At 39.0% G+C, this 22,573-nt stretch overlaps 1 protein-coding gene across 19 annotated transcripts in view; it reads left to right on the top strand.

Moving 5' to 3' along the window:
• DLG2 (discs large MAGUK scaffold protein 2) overlaps positions 1 to 22,573 on the top strand; it is a gene marked incomplete at both ends in the record, with an annotated part of 1,874,976 nt that overhangs the window by 1,365,661 nt on the left and 486,742 nt on the right. For all 19 annotated transcript variants that reach the window (XM_080912637.1, XM_080912640.1, XM_080912639.1 and 16 more), the window contains one exon: positions 1,970 to 2,139. In XM_080912637.1, coding sequence (XP_080768763.1) covers positions 1,970 to 2,139 — 170 coding nt within the window. The remainder of the gene's footprint in view (positions 1 to 1,969; positions 2,140 to 22,573) is intronic.

Raw genomic sequence — 22,573 nt, 5'->3', positions numbered from 1 at the left:
CAATTAAACATTAAACATTTATATAATATGTCCATGATAGATTTGTATGTTGACTTAATAGGCATAGTATACACAAAATAGCACATCAATATATATATATATATATATATATATATTCATTATTAATTAATTCATATATTAATATGAAAGCTTGAGGGATCCAGGTACTAGAGTGCTTACCAAGCATACATGAATGTTATAGGCTTATCTTCCCAGTACTACAAAAATAAACATTAAAAAAATAGTGTAGTAAATTAATTAATTAGTTAATTAAAAAGTTATTTAATTAAAAATGAAAATTACCTCTCCAAGAAACTGTCTTACCAATATTGTATAATTAGGAAAGCTATTATTCAACTTTTTTTGGAATGTTTAATTGTTTTCTTATTAATGAATGTGGAGGATTTGAGAGGTTGAGAAAATTACCCATATTTGTGAACATAAAAGATGAATATCTAACAACTAAAATTGAATTGTTGTTTTTCATATTCAACAAATCCTTGCTAAATAATGTATCTCTTGGACAAACCTGGACAATGGGAGGGGAAGCAGGGAATAGAACGTGAGTAAAGTGTTAAACACACTCACTTCTGCTGGCCACTTCAAGGGAAGAGATTCAAAGATAACAAAGAGGACAGAAGAATGTTAAGCATGAAGTTATGAAAGTCATCTAGGGATGGGGTGGCACTGACTTCTACTAGGAGGTAGCAGAGAAAATGAAAGGTGGACGTGCTCTGTAGATTTACCTGAGGGTACAGGGGAGGGAAGAAAGTGGCAGGCAAGACGGGTCCTCAGTTTTGACTGGGAGCATCAGATAAGCTGAAATGGGCAATACTAAAATAAATGGGTGACTTAGTTAGGGTTTTATTGCTGTGAACAGACACCATGACCAAGGCAAGTCTTATAAATAAAAACATTTAATTGAGGCTGGCTTACAGGTTCAGAGGTGCAGTCCAGTATCAAGGCAGAAGCATGGCAGCATCCAGGCAGGCTTGGTGCAGGAGCAGCTGAGAGTTCTACATCTTCATCCAAAGGAAGTCAGGACCAGACTAAGCATCCTCAGGCAGCTAGGAGGAGTGTCTCCAAGCCCATCCTCAGAGTGACACACTTCCTCCAACAAGGCCACACCTTCTACTAGTGCCACTCTCTGGGCCAAGCATATGCAAACCATCACAATGGGCAAAATGAAGAGATCTTTCTAACCTTAAACCCATGCTCCTAGCCATAATTCATGTTATCACTAGTAATTACCATAAAAATAAACTAACTAGAAAGGAAATCAAATTATCCCTTCCTATGTTAATACAGAAACAAAATACTAAATAATTCTTTAAAAGAAAATGTCTTAGACAAGGTTATCTGAGGATCTCATCAAGTTTCATTAAGCCTAAGCTTCAATATTTATAATATTGTGAGATGAATTTTAGGCAAAAGATATTTAAAGATAATTTTCCAACAAGCTCAACACATTGAGATGTCTATTTTACATGTTTTTTCTTACATAATTACATTTTTCAGAGTTCCTACAATTATTGCATAACACTTTTATATCTAGTGATTTAAGAATGTTGCAAAGTTAACCGATGAAGTTACATCTGTTGTGTCTGTATAGTCTGCCATAATAAGTTCTGAAAAGTCTTTAGATCATAACTTTCAGTCCAACAAAGACAGTAAAAATAATGATATCATTGACTGCTATCTTAGAATGTTTGTCCTTCTAACAGTGTCGTATGCTACTAAGTCCTAACTGCACTACCACTGTATGGTAACTGTGATCAGGGTGTCGAATGTTGGCCAGTCAAGGAGTATGAGTTTGACAGAATTTCTTGTACTATCAATAAGGAATCTTCAAATCGAAACATTTTCAATTCTCTCACGCTCTTACCCTGCGTTATTGATGATAGTCCTGAGGAAACCCTCTCTCTAGGCTCCTGACTGCTGCTGACCCTTGTCTCTTCCTTCTCTGCAGAGTCAATGACTGTATCTTGCGGGTGAATGAAGTTGATGTGTCGGAGGTTTCCCACAGTAAGGCGGTGGAGGCCCTCAAGGAAGCGGGTTCAATCGTGCGGCTGTATGTGCGTAGAAGACGACCCATACTGGAGACTGTCGTGGAAATCAAACTTTTCAAAGGGCCAAAAGGTAATAAGAGACTTATACTGAGACAGAAGTATCAACATGTGTCTAACGTTTACTCCATCATCTGCCTATAAAGGCCTTTAAGTCTGTGACCTTCATGGCTCACTAGCAGCTTTGACGTCCATGGTGGTGTTTTACAGGGATGGTAGAAGAAACTAGAGCTCTGCATACAAACTCTCACATGCAGAGTGCACATTGATGTACAGTGCCATCAATGCTGATAACAACCACCGCTTAACATTGTCCGGGATTTTTATAATAGTAACATATTAACTTGTTAGCATAGTAACACTTTCTAATATTTCAGATACACATGGTAAATTCTCTTATAAAACCCAACATTAATATAAGTGACAATAAAGTAGAATCTTGTTACTGGGCCTAGGAAGATTGCTCAATAGTTAGGAGAATATAATGATTACTTATTAATCTAAAATGTTTAATTGTGAGTCCAGGAGACAGAGTAGGCAAGCCTTTAATCCCAGCACAGGAAGATCTCTGTGAGTTTGAGGCCAGCCTGGTCTATAGAGCTAATGTCAGGACAGCCAAAGCTGCACAAAGAAACCCTGTCTCCAAAAACAAAAAAAACCCAAAAGGAAACAAAAAACCAAAACCCCCCAAACTTTAATTGTAGCAGAGGATGGCCTTACCTGCCATCAATGGGAGGATGGACCTGAGAAGGCTTGCTGTCCCAGAGTAGAGGAACGGAAAGGCAGGGCGGGGAGGTGGGAGTGGGTGGGGGAGCACACTCATAGAAGCAGGGAAGGGGGGATGGGATAGGGGGGTTCCTGAGGGAAAACATGCAAAGGGGATAGCTCTTGAAATGTAAATAAATAAAATATCCAAAAAAAAGTAGCAAGAGAGAGAGGGAGCCGGGAAAAAGGGAGGGAGGTTGGGAGGGAGGGAAGGAAGGAGAAGGGAGGAAAGGAGGGAGGGAGAGAAGGAAGGAGGGAAGGAGGGAGGGAAGGAAGGAGGGAGGGAGGGAGGGTGGGAGGGAGGGAGAGAGGCAGGCAGGCAGTTAGTCAGGTAGGCAGGCAGGCAGAGACCTTGTACACAGTAGGGAGAAACATAAACTAAAAGTCAGTGGGGGAACAGGGACCAGGAAGCAGGAGGGCAGTGGAGACAGAGCCCACGAAGATGCCCAAGATTCACGCTCCAGAGACCAGTATCAGAGCACAGACATAAGGTTATTGTTTATTACACGAGCTTATATATAGCTTTTTACCCAATTAGGGTATGTTTGTGTATCCAAGGGCAAATCGAGGGGCAACCTGTGCTGTTTAGGCCAATCTAAGGCACCTATCAATGAGCCTGTCTGGGACGGTCTACCACCCTGGGGATTTCGGTGGAGACAGAGGAAAGAGGCAGCACCCTGGCCTCAGGGGCATCTGCAGTATCTCACTGGTGCTTGGGGAGTCACGTCAGATAAAACCGTCTATAATAATAAGTAGATCAGGAGTTGCTGGGACTTATGGCATCTCCTTCTCCATCCTACCAGGTTTATCTCCACATCCGCAGAGGACAGAGCACAGGCTGACCCCCAGCTCTGCCCTTCATTAATCCCCAGACTTTGGCTACAAGCGTTTCACTCCGGTGGCCTTGGTTTTCTCACCTATTGAACACGAGTAAAAACAAGGCTTGTTCTTGGAGATATTATGATGAGCAGTTCACACATCTGGACTAAACCCTGGTGCAAACTGGCCCCTCGGGAAATATTAGCTATGCATGTAGGTTATTCGAAGTATTTTTTTTTTACTAAATATGGTAATGGGTTTTTATCGATGTAATGAAAATTCTTAAAGGTCTCTCATGAATTAAGTGCAGGTCCATTAGAATTCAAGTGTGAATGAAGGTCTCCCCTATCCATTTACTAAACTCACACTGGCAGTTGGCTTTTGAAAGCTAAACAAATGGAACATAGATTTTTTTTCTATTAAAATATATATGCACTATATAAATAATAAGTGTTTATTTATAAAACTAGGCTGCAGCAATTATTCATCATTTCCCTAAGCAAAGGCTAATTTAAGCCCTCAGGAAAATATTGCCATTCTTTTGCTGACTTCCTGTGCTCTGAGTCACTGGATGACCTCCAGCTGCTCTGCAGAACACTTGAAGGCTGTACGGAGCTGACGACCCAACCTCCGCAATTGAAACACGTTTGTTGCCTCTTTCTTTTGACATCAGGCCTCCTCCCTCTCTTACTTCACAGTGAACTGTTCTCTTCTTTGAGCCTGAGGTAGGACAATATTGTCATGAATGGAGAAGGAAACTAAGAGGCGAGAGCTGATTAACCCAGGATGCAGGCCGTAACCCAAGGAACATGCATAATATGTGGGGATGATCCCTGAACCAAGGAAATCTGAGGGACACATTTCCACACTGAAATCTGGTTCTATAGAGCCAGTAAACAAATGTGCTGAGTCAGCTATATTTTGGTATAGGTCCAATTTGTTTCTCTAATCCAAATGGCTCGCAACCCAAGGGTCATGACTTCTGCAGGGGTCACCTATCAGATATTTACATTATGGTTCATACTATAACAAAATTATAGTTATGAAATAGCAATGAAATGCTTTTACAGTTGTTGCCAGCACAAAATGAAGAACTGTATTAAGAAGGCTGAGAACCACTGGTCTACACATAGCCTATTGGTTTTTTAAGGAAAGAGACTCTTCCAGCTGTTTGAACACCAGATGCTTCTTCCTGTGCTTGACTCTCATGAAGTGTAGAATTAGAATAACTTATATAATTAAATTATATACCAAAGCTAAAAGGATATTGCTTTCTTTACTCTTGTATATTATAGTATTCCTCAAAAAAATTTTTTCCATCATGATATAGTTGTATCAGGGAAGTGCTAATCCATTATGAAGGATGAAGATAAATAAGTGTCTTTCCTCAAAAAATTCTAATAAAAATGAGACTAAAATCAACCTATTTAATGACTTTGCAAAGCAAAAGAACATTGATTCTAGGAAGGAGCTGAACCATGGTGTTAATGGGGGTGGGCTGGAGTGGGCGTGGAGTGTTGGTGTCATTCATTTTAGCCAGAAGGACCAGATCACGTCTGAGACCTGGATGGGTGTATCCACTCTTCCACGTGCATAGCCTTCCCAACATGTTCCTTTTTGACCCCTACTTGTGGAATAGGACACATCAGTATAACCTGGTCCTTCAATCTGTGAACAAATACTTACTAAGCATTTGCTGTGTGCATGACACTGTTAGATTCACAAAAAAAAAAAAAAAAAAAAAAAAAAAAAAAAAAGAGGCAAATCTTCCTACCAAGAAAATTATAGTCAGATAAAGAAAACATCTGTAATATAAACTTGGAAAACTAAGAAGGGATGTAAGATATTCAGAGAGAACAGATTAGGTTATATGCCAAAGAAGACAAAGGCTACTCCGGAACTATAAATTAAAACAGGCAGATAGCAAAGTAGGAGAGCATTTTGGGTGCAGATAGAAGCATGGCAGCCCGAGCACAGGAACGATCTCCATGTTGTCTAGTATTCAAGTAGTGGGACAGAGTGACAAGACACCATAGGCTGAAGTAAGGGAGGCCAGCGCACGCTTTGCTAACATAGTATTTAAAAGTTTGGAGTTAGATAAATGCAGGGGGATTACAATTTTAAGCATAGGATAAATATGATCAGATCGACCATCTGTATCAGCTAATTCTGGCCATTAGAAAGAAAACAAATGAAAGCCGAGCTCAGTTAAGGATGACTTGGAGGAGAAGCTGGTGGAACTGGAGCTGTGCTCTGTGTTAGAAACATGTTAAGCACACACAGTTGAATACAGCTAATTCATTAGAAACTAATGCTTGCCACTGAATATCTGTCTGGTCAAGTAAGACTGGAGAAGAAACCGTATGCACAAGGTATCATACATGTTCTCTGAAATGTTTGATTCTTCTAGCTCTGATGAATCACATGGTACCCCCTATTGCTAAACTGTGTGCAAACTATTCCGCAGGTGAGCCCCAGTGTTCTAAACGGGACCCCATCTGTCAAATGAAAAAGGCTACAGAAAAAGCTCTGCGGAAATGGGATAAGGGGTTCACTTGGGGACTTCATAGAAGCACACTGTGTGATTCAAATGACATATAAAAATGCTTGTCTCAACATGAAAAATTCACTTTACCTTACGGTTAGAAATTAGTCATTGAAAGAGTCTGGGGTATCTATGTATTGTCAGTTAGTTGAGAAAAGAAAAATATAGTTAATCCTATGTAGAAAGTAGTAACTAATCAATTCTACTTAAGTTTTCCAAGAAATCAAAAACTAAAGAACATCTCAGTAAGTGTGGGGGGGGGGGGATTTCAAGGAAAGAGATTTATGATGAAAGCCCTCTACTGGATTTCCCAGAAAGCTCCCACAATTCCTCTTAGTCTAATCCAACCAAAGAAGTCTGTCATTAAATACACATCAACATCACTGGTCACTGTGGCCCAACCTAAACAAACTTCTCCATGAGAAGTTAGGTCTCACAATTTCCTTGTTCTAGGTTACCATGCATATAAATAATATATACTTTGAGCACCACCACCTTTCTTCTTCTATTTTTAAAATTTATTTTATTTTTTTATTTATTCAGTTGACATCCTGCTCACTGCCACCTCAGTAATCCCCTCCTATAGTCCTTCCCTACACCCTCTTTTTCTCTGACCCAGTGGGGTTCTCCCCTGGATATCCTCTCCCACCCTACGTACAATAATTGTTCATTGAAGATTATTTGTTTTTTTCTATTTTTTTCATGAAAATCTTCTAAAAAGTATACACCTCTTTTACAAAAATGGTGAATTTCATATTGTGATAGAGAAATAATACAAACAGTCTTTTGACAATAAGTATAAAAATTGTGGATATAAATTACATCAGCTTTTGTTTATTTTTTTAAACTATTTTTTTCTTATTGAAAAACTTTATTTTAAAAAACAAAGAAAATGTACAGATTTTTTAACCATTTTTGCATAAAAGTATGTGAATACATTTTAAGGTTGTAATTAAGTATTTGTGGGTACATATACATACACATATGTATATATGTAACAATAATATAGTAAAAAAGGTTATTAATTTGAGGGAATAGGAGAGAGAGTAGGAGGGTCTGTAGGGAGGAAAGGGGGATGTGATACAGTTCTATTTTAATTAAAATATATTCTTTTTTTTCCTTGAACTTCACACAGTCTGTGAGTTGTTTCTAGGGTGTTCAGAGCTTTTGGGGTTAGTATCCCATTATCAGTGACTGCATTTATGTCTGTTCTTTTGTGACTGGGTTATCTCACTCAGAATGATATTCTCTAGATGCATCCATTTTCTTAAGAATTTTGTTAAGCAATTGTTTCTGATAGCTGAGTAGTACTCCATTGTGTAAATGTACCACAATTTTTGTATCCATTCATCTACTGAAGGACATCTGGGTACTTTCCAGCTTCTGGCTACTATAAATAGAGCTGCGATGAACATTGTGGTGTATATATCTTTGTTGTATGTTGGAGTGTCTCTGGGGTAAATGCCCAGAAGTGGAATAACTGGGTCTTCAGGTAGTACTATGTCCATTTTACTAAAGAACAGCCAGACTGATTTCCAGCGTGGTTGTATCAGTTTACAACCCCACCAACAGTGGAGAAGTGTTCCTCTTTCTCCACAACCTCACCAGCATCTGCTGTCATCTGAGTTTTGGATCTTGGCCAGTATGACTGGTGTGAGGTAGAAACTCAGGGTTGTTTTAATTTGCATTTCCTTGATGGCTAAGGATGTTGAGCACTTCCTTAGATGTTTCTCAGCCATTCGATATTCCTCGATTGAGAATTTTTTGTTTAAGTCTGTACACCATTTTTTAATAGGGTTGTTTGATTCTCTGGTGTATAGCTTCTTGAGTTCCTTTTATACCTTGGATATTAGGTCTCTATCAGATGTGGGGTTGGTAAAGATCTTTTCCCACTCTGTTGGCTGCTATTTTGTTTTCTTGACAGTGTCTTTACCTTACAGAAACTTTGCAATCTCATTAGGTCCCATTTGTTAATCTTTGACCTTAGAGCTCGAGCCATTGGTGTTCTGTTCAGGAAATTTTCTCCTGTGCCTATAAGTTCTAAGGTTTTCCCTACTTTCTCTTCTAATAGTTTCAGTGTATCTGGTTTAATGTGGAGATCTTTAATCCACTTACACTTGAGCTTTGTACAAGGAGATAAGAACGGGTCTATTTTCATTCTTCTGCATGCTCAGTGCCAGTTGGACCAGCACCATTTGTTGAATAGGCTGTCCTTTTTCCATTGAATGTTTACAGCTCCTTTGTCAAAAATCAGGTGACCATATACATGAGGGCTCATTTCTAGATCTTCTATTCTATTCCATTGATCCACATGCCTATTTATGTAAATTTACCATGTAGTTTTTAGCACAATTGCCTTGTAATATAGATTGAGATTAGGGTAGTGATTCCTGTAGATGTTTTCTTGTTGGTGAGGATGGATTTCGCTATTCTAGGTCTTTTGTTATTCCAGATGAAATTGTACACTGCTCTTTCTAACTCTATGAAGAATTGGGTTGGAATTTGGATGAGGATTGCACTGAATCTGTAGATTACTTTTGGTCCAATGGCAATTTTTACAATGTTGATCCTTCCAATCCATGAGCATGAGAGATCATTCTATTTTCTGAGATCTTCCTTGATTTCTGTCTTTAGAGATTGGAAGTTCTTGTCATACAGGTCCTTCACTTGCTTAGTTAGAGTCAAACCAAGGTATTTCATATTGTTTGTGACTATTATGAAGGGTATCTTTTCCCTAATTTCTTTCTCCACATGTTTGTCCTTTGAGTAGAGGAAGGGTACTGATTTGTTTGAGTTAATTTTACATCCAGCCACTTTGCTGAACTTGTTTATCAGCTGTAGAAGTTCTCTGGTGGAATTTTGGAGTCACTTACATACACTATCATGTCATCTTCAAACAATGATGTTTTTATTTTTTCCTTTCCAATTTGTATCCCTTTGATTTCCTTTTGCTGTCTAATTGCTCTGGCCAGGACTTCGAGTACTATATTGAATAGGTAGGGGGAGAGTGGGCAGCCTTGTCTAGTCCCTGATTTTAGTGAGATTGCTTCAAGTTTCCCACCATTAAGTTTGATGTTGGCTGTTGGTTTGCTGTATATTGCTTTTATTATGTTTAGGTATGGGCCTTGGATTCCTGCTCTTTCCAAGACTTTTAACATGAAGGGGTGTTGAATTTTGTCAAATGCTTTCTCAACATCTAGTGACTTGACCATGTAGTTTTTTTCTTTGAGTTTGTTTATATGGTGGATTACATTGATGTATCTTCTTATATTAAACCATCCCTGCATCCCAGGGATTAAGCCTACTTGGTCATGGTGAATGATCATTTTGATGTGTTCTTAGATTCAGTTTGCAAGGATTTTGTTGAGTATTTTTGCATCAATGTTCATAAGTGAGATTGGTCTGAAGTTCTCTTTCCTTATAGGGTCTTTGTGTGGTTTAGGAACGAGGGTAATTGTAGCCTCAAAAAATGAGTTAGGTAGTGTTCTTTCTGATTCTATTTTGTGGAATAATTTGGAGAGTATTGGTATTATGTCGTCAATAAATGTCTGATAAAAGTCTGCACTGAACCCATCTGAAATTGGGCTTTTTTTTTTTTTTTTGGTTGGGAAGCTTTTGATGACTGCTTTTATTTCTTTAGGTGTTATAGGATTTTTTTAGATGGTTTACCTGGTCCTGGTTTGACTTTGGTTTCTTGTATCTGTCTAGGAGTTCTTCCATTTTCTCCAGATTTTCCAGCTTTGTTGACTATAGGCTTTTGTAGTAGGATCTGATGATTTCTTGAATTTCCTCAGTTTCAGTCAATATTTCTCCACTTTCCTTTCTGATTTTGTTAATTTGGATACTTTCTCTTTGCCCTCTAGTTAGTCTGGCTAAGGGTTTATAAATCTTGTTAATTTTCTCAAAGAACCAGCTCTTGGTTTTGTTGAATGGTTCTTTTTGCTTCTATTTGGTCTATTTCTGCCCTAAGTTCAATTATTTCTTGCTGTGTACTCCTCTTGGGTATATCTTCTTCCTTTTGTTCTAGAGTTTTCAACTGCACTGTCAGGTTATAAGTGTTTGCTCTCATCAGTTTCTTTTTGTAAGCACTCAGAGCTATGAATTTTTCTCTGTTTTGCTTTCATTGCATCCATAGGTTTGGGTATGTTGTGTTTTCATTTTCATTGAATTCTAGAAAATCCTTAATTTCTTTCTTTATTTCTTCTTTGACCCTGCTATCGTTAAATAGAGCATTGTTTAGTTTCCATGTGTATATGGGCTTTTTATTGTCTTTGTTGTTATTAAAGACCAGCCTTAGACCATGGTGATCTGAAAGGATGCATGGGAGTATTTCAATCTTCTTATATCGATTGAGCCTCGTTCTGTGTCCAATTATGTGGTCAGTTTTGGGGAAGGTGCCGTGAGGTTCTGAGAAGAAGGTGTATTCTTTTGTTTTAGGATGATATGTTTTTTAGATATCTATTAATTCCAGTTGGTTCATAGTCTTTGCTAGTTTTACAGTGTCCTTTTTCACTTTCTGTTTCCATGATCTGTCCATTGGTGAGAGTGGGTTATTGAGGTCTCCCACTATTATTGTGTGGGGTAAAATGTATTTTTTGAGCTTTAGTAGGGTTTCTTTTATGAATATGGGTGCTTTTGTATTTGGATCACATATGTTAAGGATTGAGAGTTCCTTCTGACAGATTTCCCCTGTAATGAGTAAAAAGTGTCCTTCCTTATCTTTTTTGATAACCTTTGGTTGAAAATCTACTTTATTTGATATTAGAATAGCCACTCCAGCTTGCTTCTTGGGGTCATTGCTTGGAAGGTTTTTTCCCAACCTTTTACTCTGAGATAGTGTCTGTCTTTGTCTCTGAGATGAGTTTCCTGTATGCAGCAAAATGCTGGGTTTTGTTTATGTATCCAGTCTGATGGGCCATATCTTTTTATTGGGGAGTTGATTCCATTTATGTTAATAGATATCAAGGAATAGTGGTTTCTGTTTCCTGCTATTATTGCTTTTGTAGGTTGAATTGTGCCTGTGTGTCTTTCTTCTTTTGGTTTTCTTGCTTAGGAGTTTTCTTGTTTTTACTATGAGGTGGTTCCCCTCATTGTATTGGGTTTTTTACATATAATTCATTGTAGTACTGGGTTTGTGGTCATATATTGTTTGAATTTAGTTGTGTCTTGGAATATCTTCTTCTCGCCATCTACGATGATTGATAGTTTTGCTGGGTATAGCAGCTTGGGCTGGCACTTGTGCTCTCTTAGGGTGTGCATGATGTCTGTCCAGGCTCTTCTAGCTTTCATAGTCTCTGTTGAGAAATCTGGTGTGATTCTGTTTGGTCTGCCTTTATATGTTACCTGACCTTTTTTCCTTACTGCTTTTAGTATTCTTTCTTTGCTTTGGGCACTTGGCATTTTGACTATTATGTGTCGGGAGGAATTTCTTTTTTGGTCCACTCTATTTGGAGTTCTGAAGGCTTCTTTTATGCTCATGGCCATCTCATTCTTAAGGGTCGGGAAGTTTTCTTCTAGGATTTTGTTGAAGATATCTATTGTGCCTCTTAGTTGATATTCTTCGCACTCTTCTATTCCTATTATCCTTAGGTTTGGTCTTCTCATTGTGTCCTGGATTTCCTGGACATTTTGGGTTAGGAGCTTTTTGGTTTTTGCATCTTCTCTGACTGTTTTGTCTATGTTTTCAATATTGTCTTCGACCCCCGAGATTCTCTCTTCCATTTCTTGTAGTCTGTTGGAAAAGCTTGCATCTGTGACTCCTGATTTCTTTTTTAGAATTTCTACCTCTAGGGTTGTCTCTTTTAGTGTTTTCTTTATTGTGTCCCTTTCCGTTTTAAATTCCTTCTTCCATTCCTTCATCTCTTTGTTTCTGTTTTCTTCTAGTTCTTTGAGTTCTTTGAGTGTTTTCTCTTGTTTCTTCTTTAAAAGCTTCTAATTCTTTATGTTTTTCCTTATTTTAGGATCTCTATTATCATCTTGAGGTAGGATTTCAGGTCTGAGTCTTCTTTTTCTGGAGCGTTTGGCATTCTGCTGTTTGTTGTGATGGGAGAGCTGGGTTCTAGTGTTGCCAGGTTGTCTTGGTTTCCCTGGGGAACATCCTTTCACTTTCCTCTTGCCATCTTGTTGTCAGTGATTGGTTCTTGCCTATCAGTTGTACCTGGCCTGTGTCCTTGGATCTCCACTGTTCCTTGTGGTGGATGGTCCAAGCGTCTGTTGTGCACCCCAAAAGCCGCCGGCTGGGAACAGAGGCCCCAATTCCGGGTTCCTTGGTCCCTGGATCAGGCCGGGCAGGGGAGCACTTTCCTTGTGCTCCGCTGAGATCTCTCTGCTTCCTGGCTAGTTGGTACCTGTTCTCATCCTGTTCTCGCCAGTCCTGTGTCTCTGGGTCTCCACTGTTCCTTCTGGCAGATGGTCTGAGCGCCTGCTGTGCACCCCAAAAGCTGCCGGCTGGGAACAGAGGGCCAGATGCCAGATGCCAGATTCCTGGATCCCTGGATCAAACTGGTAAGCACGCACTTTCCACATGCTCCGGCATGATCTCTCTGCCCCCTAGCTAGTCGGAACCTGTTCTCACCCCTTTCTCATCAGTCCTGTGTGTCTGGGTCTCCGCTCTTCCTGGTGTTGGATGGTCCGGGTGCCTGAACATAGCATATCTAACAAGCACAGAACTCACTGGGTATTTAACAGAAGTACATTCTACCAGTTTGCCCATTTTATAATATGATTCTTTGCTGTTGTTTTCTCATCTATTCTGGCTCTTTTCTCTGCCTCTACTTTCTTTCTCTCTGATACCACCAAAGCTAAAATGACCTCTCCTAGCACAGAAACACGGAGAAATTTCACAACCTGCAAACTGATTATCCTTATAGCTTGATTTTTATTTTTAACGGAGGCCAACAGTTTTCTGGTTTGAGCACCTAGCACATGTATCATGAATGTAGATTGTAATTGGAAATTAAATGAATTGTCATGAATCCTTGCACAGAGACCACATGCTTTTGTGTTATTCTTTGTTACCGTGTAGCTTCTCTAGCAATATTGTCTAACAAACTTGACTGATTGGTACTTACTTTGAATGCTGAGGCTAAAAGATTTTGGAGCTCTCCATCATTTGGTTGTTTATGAGCAGTTTTCCAAGTCACCAAAGAAAACCAAGAACAAGGTCTATGTTCAGGTTTGGTTGCAGGCACCCACCCATTGCATGAAAAGATACCATAAGTTTTTTCCCATACATTCTTTCCATTTCTTGCCATGGGGTAAATTAAAAGGTACATTGATCTTTTAGTGGGTGTGCAAATATGTTTCTGACTGCAGGGCCCCATTTACCTTGTCACAATCGTCTTCTGGGTTCTGAATTCCAAGTGGGAGGTGGAGCTGTTTTTCTGTGAAGGGCCATTCTGAACAGTGCTTTGATTGTTAGCAAGCACAAATGGCAATTTAACTGTGGCATGAGGTCTCAAAGCACTATATGTTTTCTTTAACGTGATTTCTTTCAATGTCTTTGAGTTAAAATTATTCCCTTGATAATAAAGGGGTCTGCTTAAGTGTATATACAATGAAAACTTTTACTGAGATTAAATGCAGAGAATATGAAATAAAATGCCAAACTAGGTGTTAAGCCAGGAAAACATTCTTCTCAGAAATAAATAAGGCTAAATTAGCACTTTCCACTCTCAAAGCATTTTCTTCCTAGTTGAGAAATTGAGCACATGTGACAAATTCACCTACGAGGCTGATGCTTAGCCGTTGGATGTCTCCTGGAAGTACACTGTTAATTTCTGATAACTTTCAGATCTTAGGTATTTGCTTACAAGGCTTAAGACTTTCTCTAAGCTAATATTTGATCTTAGATTTGTAAACAAGCTCTTTCCTAAGAACTCAGAACAAATGATTTTCATATGAAGATTAAGAACAAATATTGCTGTTGTACCTCCACTGTCCCATGTATTATAGCACTATGAGTGAGAGTCCCTTGATTGCACTTGCAAATCTGATTCTGAAATTAAAGGTTTTTGTCATCCCTCTTATTTTACCTATGGGGATAATTCCACCATAATCTTTCTCTCACAATTCTTATATGCTACCTAAAGCTAAGTCCATATGGTCAGTGACTCCACGAACAACAAAAAGAGATTGTAAATATAACTATATTAATATTTAAAATGAAAAAAAATTTAAATGCATTGTTCACAACAATGTTAGGATTTTTTATTTAAAGTTTTCTGACTAATACATCAATTCTTTATATGACTGAATATTAACAAAGTCAAATGCTTTTCTTATAGCATTTGTAGTATTTTAAAAGAGAAAATGTTGCCATGGGAAACACTACAGATATAAATGTTTTCAGTCCTCAATTATTTTCACTAATATGCTTGTTGTCAACGAAAAATAGAAGAGATTCACAGTTTAAATTTTTGTGCTACATAATTATCTAATGGACATATTAGGACATCTGAATAGCTATGTACTCAGATTCTGGAACGGGAGCTTTAAAATAGAGGCTGTATGCACAGAGTGGTTCCACGTCAGAAAATGCTCTTCAGAGAAGGCTGGCACAACTTGTCAGTTCCAGGCCAACCTAATCTACTACATAAATAGATTTCTTCCTTTTATTTATTTAGTTTTGTTTAACTAAACAAAACAAAACTGGGGAGAAAGAGAAAATTCAAAGAGGTACTGGAAACAAAGAACATTTTTCTAGGTGAATCATGGAAATGTGTGTGTGTGTGTGTGTGTGTCTGTGTGTGTGTGTGTGTGTGTGTGTGTGTAGTGCTTTGTATGAAAGAAATCTATTTACAATACTAAAAAGAAAATCATAAAACTAAAACCAGAAATGGATAAATTGTACTATATTAAAATGACAATTTTTTTGTTTCTTAAAAATACCATTAACAGTGAAAAGTAAAGGAAGTAAATAATCCCAATAAACCTATCATACACTCATATGATGCTAAATATTAGATGTTAATTAAATATTAAAAGTTAGAGGGTTGGACAGTTTTACTGTGAAATTCTATTTCCATGAATCAGTCTACTTGCAGACTGCAGTGATGACACGTTGCCTTGTGAAGGAGTCTCTTCCCGAAGCCCAGCAGGTGCCAGTAGAGTTGAAAATTCTCTACCACCTTGAAGAACAATACTAAGATATCTTCTATGGTTCACTCTATCTGCTTCTAAGAATCTGTCCTACGGTTTGCCTGGATGTAAAATGATACATCACCTTGCTAGTGTTTGTAGGAGGCAAAACAGCCTAAAGAAGAAAAAAATGACTAAAATAATTCAAAATATTTGTGTAATATTCTGTTTAGCTCTAAGAATAAATGTCTGAGATTAATGTATTGAATGAATACTTTAAAATTAAGTGAAGGAAATAAACCTATGGAAATGGAACAGAACCAATGTAATTTGTTAAATTATATACAGTACATTGTGTTGGCAACTTGCTTAATGTTACCGACTTATGCAAAAGCAACCAACATGTGTGTTTATGTATAGAATGTACCTAGACGTGCAGTTGCCAGCACTGATTGCCCCGGAGTGGGAGCAGCGTGCAAAGCAAACTCTAATTTTCCTCCATATTCTTTATACATTGAGATTTTCTAACATACACATGCACAAACATTCATATAACTTATTCTAAAAATATACAAGGATTTTTACAAAGACCAATAAAGCAGCTGTCCATCATTGTGAGGCTCCATATTCCGACCTCAGTCCCTAAGGATAAGTGAGACGTCACCGAAACGAAATAAATTGATAATAGTATTACCAATACAGCAGACTTTATAGTAAAATATTAAAATGTCATCAGTTTCTGTTGATAAAAAATTTGAGGACTCTAGTCAACATTGAAAACACAGTCATATGAAATGAAAGAACACTAACACTTATAAAAACTAAATGTTTTTGAAAAAGAAAAGTTGAAATAAGTGTTTCTACACACATACACATATGATGCATGTTTAGCAAAAAAAGTGTTACATAAATTCAACTCAGCAAACACCTACTAGATTATATCGAGGTATATATAGATATATGCCACCAGCAGCCTGGAACTGAACTGAGGACAGTCAATGCACAGAAGCATAAACCTCTGTTGCCACTCTGAGTATTTAACTGTATAATCTTTCAGTGACACTTTTCCATGATAATTTTTCAAAATTTCAATCAGTACTCTACATAAACAGCTTGAACTGTCAACTAAATCAATGTCGCAGTTCTAGGCATTCAAATCTAAGTCTTCCATTATGAATTTTCTCTTCAGAAACTTCTGATTTTCTACTTTGGCATCTCTTTCTCTGACAGGTGTTTCCTCTTTGATTTGATTGTTTCCTGCCGTGGTATGCAGAAAGAGCTACTGCAGAAAAGTTATTTTACAACAAAATGCACGTGATTTTTCAGAGTATCTTTCCCCAGAGGCAGACTTGAAACTAACAGTTCTCTTATATGCTTAATAGGAAGCTAGCATGTTGAGGTGCTGCATTTTCCTTTGCTAATGAAAGATTATCTCCTGCTCCTTGGGCCCTCCCACTGCTTTAAATAAGTCAGCAGGATAACCCTCTGCTTGATGGTATGTCCTCCAAACGTCTGCCCAGGTCCTTACTGAACAGAGTGTTCAAAATGGTTTCAGCAGTTCTGGTGTGATAATCGCCCAGTGGCCCGATTAGATGAGACTTCAGGAGGGTACTTTGGATGCCTCCTTAGAAACCGAATATGACAGTAGACTGTTTGGCAGCCCACCAATAGGTTCATGAAACTGAATCGCTCCCTTCTAAAATTTCCCTCCAGCACTTAGAAATTAGTCTCTATTCATTTGGCAAAGGCACTGTACTCTACTCAAGGGGAAATCATGCCTCCTTCTCTGATTAACTTAGTTGGTGTAGGCCCTCATTCCTGGAATTTACAACTTTTAAAACTTTTAATGGGAATTTTCACTTGAAACTCTTAAGAAAATTCTTCAGAACCGCCTGGAACGTGTTGGTCAACTAGACTATCATAGTGAGGGAACAGGTTTCAGTGATCAGTCCTGTGCCAAAAAACCACAATGATGACTCCTTAGGAATGACGTTCAGGCTTGGCTTCTGGCCCTCAGAAACAAATTCTAGTACATGTATGTGCACGAACACACATATGTGCACATGAACACACACACACACACACACACACACACACACACACACCAGTAATGAGTAGAGAGAAGAAGGTGAAGGGGGAGAAAGAGGGAAGGAGAGAAAGATCAGTATAGGTTTAGTTATGTGCCTGGTATATAATGGAACAATAAATCTATCGGGCAATTTTTTGAAACAAAATTGGAGCATCTGGCTTGTTTATCTTACCTTGATACATGGAGTCCTAGCAATGCTCATTCATTTTCATCAAGGGTGGCTTCTGTTTTCCAGGCAGAAGCTACTTAGCCTTTCCTGTAATGTGCTCTCAAGATTGATCTGTGGTGGATGCGAATAAATAAGTCAAGAGAGCAAAGGAGAGGATAAGAGATGTTACAGAAGTCTTCAAGTACTTTCCTTGGTAACCTCTAAAGTACAGAGTCCCCCAAATTTCTGTTGTGTCTGCTCTTCTCCCTGCCCAGACACTTTCCTTTGGTCTTCTGTCTTTGAATGCTGCCCCTATGCTGTCTCCTTTCTCAGTCTGTGTTCTATTGCTTTATTAAAATGCTGAAGACCGGATCTTTTATGAAGTAATGGCTATGGAGGTTTGTTATAAGGCTTAGTCTGGTCACAGTACTGCAGCTGAAGAGCATGCACCAGCATCTGCTCAATGATTTACGGCGTCATGTATGTGGTATCATGGTGTGAGAATGAGTGTGGCCCATGGGGGGTCACCAGAAGAGATGTGTGGGAAAGAACCAGGTTCTCTTCTAATAACCTACCTTCAAGAGAAAAAAAAGCAACAATTCCACACTATTAATCCCTCCATACAATGATGTCTTCTGTGAACAAATCCTCTTCCAATAGGCTTCACCTCTTAAAGGTCCAGCATAGCCATGTCATGGACTCAGTTGATAGTATATGAACTTCTCTAGACACATTCAATCCAAGTTATGTGTTATATAGGATCATTACAGCATTAATAGATATTTTACTATTAACAGAGAACACAACTTTCAATTTTTCTTTCTAACAGTGACTCTTCCCAGAGGCCTTCCTAGTTCACTAAAGAATTCCCCGTTGCTCAGGTCACAGATACATGCTAGCCCTGGTTTCCTCTGCTCCTGTGTCTAGTTCACTAACAATTGCTGTCAGTCCTGCTTGCTAACCTAGTTCATGCTGAAAATCCAAACCTCCATCCTCTCTCACTCACATGACTGTACGCATGTTTAGACTAGCCTTTCTTACCATTTCATCCCTTCTGCTGTGCATCATACAATAGCATCAACAATTGTCAAATATAAATCAAATTATATAAACCCTTAGTGGGAGCCAATCACCAGTATCCTTTTTGCTTAGTAAATCTCCACAAACCTACTCTAGTCTACCTGTCTCGGACTACCTTCTTGTCTTCGTCGATTTTCAGATGCTCCTTCCTTATGGCACATCCGCCGTCTTGGTTCTCTTACTACTGCTGTGAATCCTAAGCATGATCCAGCCCAGAATTTTTGTACTTCCTATTTTTATTACCCACAACACCCTTTTTTCACATGATTTTTTTCCTTTTATTTATTTGGGGCATTGATTTTACTCATCCCATTCAGTGCTCCCATGAGCTGAACCAAAAACTCATTTGCCTGTCCTAAACCGGAGCTCCAAGCAGGTGTCCCACTTCCTTTGTTTACCAGTGTACCTAAGCACTTGTAACACCAACTGTCACAGTGTAATCACCTGGCACCTGTTCCATTAGATAAGTGACAAAACTCAAATATTGTAAGAGAAAAAAATAATCTCAGAGATGTGAAGGTCATAACCAGGGGAAGTAGGAACTACTGTGTGTCAGACTTTAGTAAAATAAGAAGCTACTAATGTTGCCATGTAGTGAGTTCTATACAGGGAAGCTCATGCTTGGTTGCTTCTTGATCCTTGTCCCCAGGTAAGAGTCTGTGTTAGAGGGTGAGAGGCAGAAACTGAAACATGGTGTGATTAGTCAGCAAACACAGTCTGGAGTAGTTTGATTAGTTAAGGTGTGATGAAAATACAGTCATGGGTGGTAAATTTGTAAAGAACTATGCAGAAAAGACACCAAATTGCTAACCATTGCGTCCCATTCTCAAGTCTAGGATGCCAGACAGACTTGAATGTGTGTCTGTGAGGAGACTGTGACTTCCCGAAGGTTTCAGTCCATAGACGCACTGGTTGCTTTCTATGTTCTCTATGTGCTGATCTCCAGTTTATACTGTGCATAGAGAAGGAAACACAGCCATTCTTTGTCTTCCAATGGCTTTGAATCAGGAAGCTTCCCCAACCCCCTTTTTTTTCAATCTAAATTAAATGGAAGAGTCTCTGTATCTAGATTTGTGTTCAGTAAAAGTCCCATTGGAAGGTTATTGTACTATATCACCCACTAAACTTGGGATAAATGTATCCCTCTTTTCCTGTGAGAAAATGAGAACAGAAATTTAGTTCAATTCTCTCTAAAATGGTTTGGTTAACTTTTTGTCTTCATTTTATGTTTACTGGGTTTAGCAATCCATTGGAAATTTTGACCAAATATGAATGAAAGTATTATGTGATACCAGCCCTTGCCCTGTAGACAATATCAGTACCATACCTTGATTTTGAATTGGAGAAATTTTGAGAAGTTATTTTGAAGCTGCAAAGAATTGTGTAAAGTATTATATGTAGCAATGTTTAATAATAAGGGAGATGTTTCCCATAAATCTTACTCTGGGATCATACAACTTGTGGTGGCAAAGGGCATCATCTGGATTATTATAGCACTTACAACACTGGAAAAGACATAAAAATGTACAGTTCAAAAAAATCTAGTGTGTGTGTGTGTGTGTGTGTGTGTGTGTGTGTGTGTGTGTGTGTGTGATAGTGCTATATATGTGCCAATAGGGATATTGTCAATATGTCTGCATACATGAAACTAAGAGTCAGTCTGAAGAATCAGAGCAGGGTACATGCTAGAAATTATCAGGAAGACTCAGAACATCTTTTCTGGAGGTGATTATTAACTGAACTATTCACATTGCCTAGAATGTGATCTATTGTAAAAAGGCATTCTTAAATAGCTAAGGGGTGGCCGGAAGACTTAGGTAAGAGGCCAAAGACCCACCCTGGGAATTTGTGGCTTTATTATTGCCCCTCAGATAAATCATAAACATTTTGTTTAGTTATATAATTATTTTTTTCTTTCACTATGAAATGCTTACCCTAGTGAGCACTCAATTTCTCTCCCCTCAGAACCTCTGCAACACCTGCCTTTTCACTTTTCTTTCCAACTTGAATGTTGTGATTTTAAGATTTCTCCTCTTATATTATCCTCAGAGCATGCAATCCATTAAGACAAGTAAGTGTGCCTTTGGTTCTGTGTGGCTGGTGCTCAGATGGCAACTGATCATTGATCTTAACCACAGCTATTGCAAGTTCATGGATTCTAATGCCTGTCACATCCTTAAGACAGTTTTGAACCAACTACCCTCAATATTTAGATCTTTGTATGTTCCCATCCCCTCTTCCACAGTATCCCTGAGTCTTTGGTAGTAGAAGGGAGATGTGTGGTTTGTAGATAAACATTACGCACTCACCTTTACATACCTTATCATTTGTGGTTCTTGTGTTCACCTCCATCCACCACCAGTGAGCTTCTGTCAGGAGGACATGGAGGAAGACTAGTGAACAGAGGCTGTGTGTGCCTAGTTCAACTTTGAAACTTTTTACTCGCTCTCTCTATGTGGTACCTAATGGATAGACTGAAATAGGAAGTAAAAAAAAATCAAGATATATCTTACTGTGACAGAAAATCATTCTGAGTACCTGATCAAGAAGGTCACACAAGGTACATGGCGGATGAGAAAGGACTTTCCCACATTAGAGGAAAGGAACTTGACCTGAGTCTTAAAAACTTAGTAGATGTTTTCCAGAAAGTGAAAGCAGTTTGAAATAAGGTGGCCAAATATGGGTTGTGCATGAAGAAAGTCTTAATAGGCAAGCAACATGTGCAAACAGAAGGACAGACATCAACACATTTAAGTAAAACATAGCACTATCCTTGTTTAACTCCTGTTGATATGAATATCTCATCTGAGGTTATTAATCGTTCCTTACAGACTTAAGCTGAAGATTAGTGTTTCTTTTAGTCAGTTATCCATCATTGTCATGAAAGAAAAATCAAGGCAGATCAAATTACAGCACATGGTTTGGTCTCCGTTTCTCAGGATTCACACCAAGTCTACCTGGCTCCACCATTTTGGGTCTCTGGAGAGGCTGAGCATCATAACTGAAAACTGGTAGTGGCACGAAGCTGTTCACCCCATGACGCCTTGGAGAAGTAGGGAAAGTATCTGGGGATAGGGTATGCTCTTCAAAAGAGAGATGCACATCCTCCTTATGGTTCATCATCTAACAGTCCATTCCACTAATTCTTCCATAGGTGAATCCATTTGTAATGAGGTTATCCCATTATTGATCGACTCCTTTTTAAAATTTTTTTTAAATTTAATCGCTTTACATCCCACTCACTGTCCACCTGTGGGCCAGTCCCTCCTGCAGTCCTTCTCCAATTCCCCTCTCCTCTGAACAGATGGAACTTCCCCTTGTGTTGCTTCACCCCTGGAACTTCAAATCTCTGTGAGGCTAGGTGCTACTCCCCCACTGAGGCTAAACAAGGCAACCTAGCAAGAAGACCATATCCCAGGTACAGGCAGCAGCTTTTGGGATAGCCCTCGTTCCAGTTGTCCAGGACCCACATGAAAACCAAGCTACATATGCTACGTATGTGCAGGGAGGCCGAGGTCCAGCCCCTGTATGTTCTTTGGTTGGTGGTTCAGATTCTGAGAGCCACAAGTGCCCTGTTAGTTATCTCTGTTGGTCTTCCCATGGAGATCCTACTTTTTGGGGGCTCACAATCCTTCCTCCTATTCTCCCATAGGAGTCCCCGAGCTCTATCCACTATTTTTCTGTGGGTGTCTGTATCTGAGTCAGATGCCAGGTGGAACCTCTCAAAGGACAACATGCTCCTGTCTGCAAGATGACAGTACTGTTAGGGGTCGGTGCTTGCCCTTGGGATGCATCTCTAGTTGGGCTGGTTATTGGCTGGCTGTTCCCTCAGTCTCTGCTCCATACCTGCATTTCTTGGAGACAGCCAGCTGGGGGTCAGCAGAGGACTGTGTGCAGAACTGCAGATCTAAGCCGCACAGTGAAACTATGGCTGGCATTCCCGTTGCCATGCACTTGCTGACATTTTAAGCTGGTTTAGTCTG

Source organism: Micromys minutus, assembly GCF_963924665.1.
Source record: "Micromys minutus genome assembly, chromosome: 2".
NCBI lineage: Eukaryota > Metazoa > Chordata > Mammalia > Rodentia > Muridae > Micromys > Micromys minutus.
The sequence above is the reverse complement of the archived record's forward strand: the minus strand, read 5'-3'. Positions and strand labels throughout refer to the sequence as shown.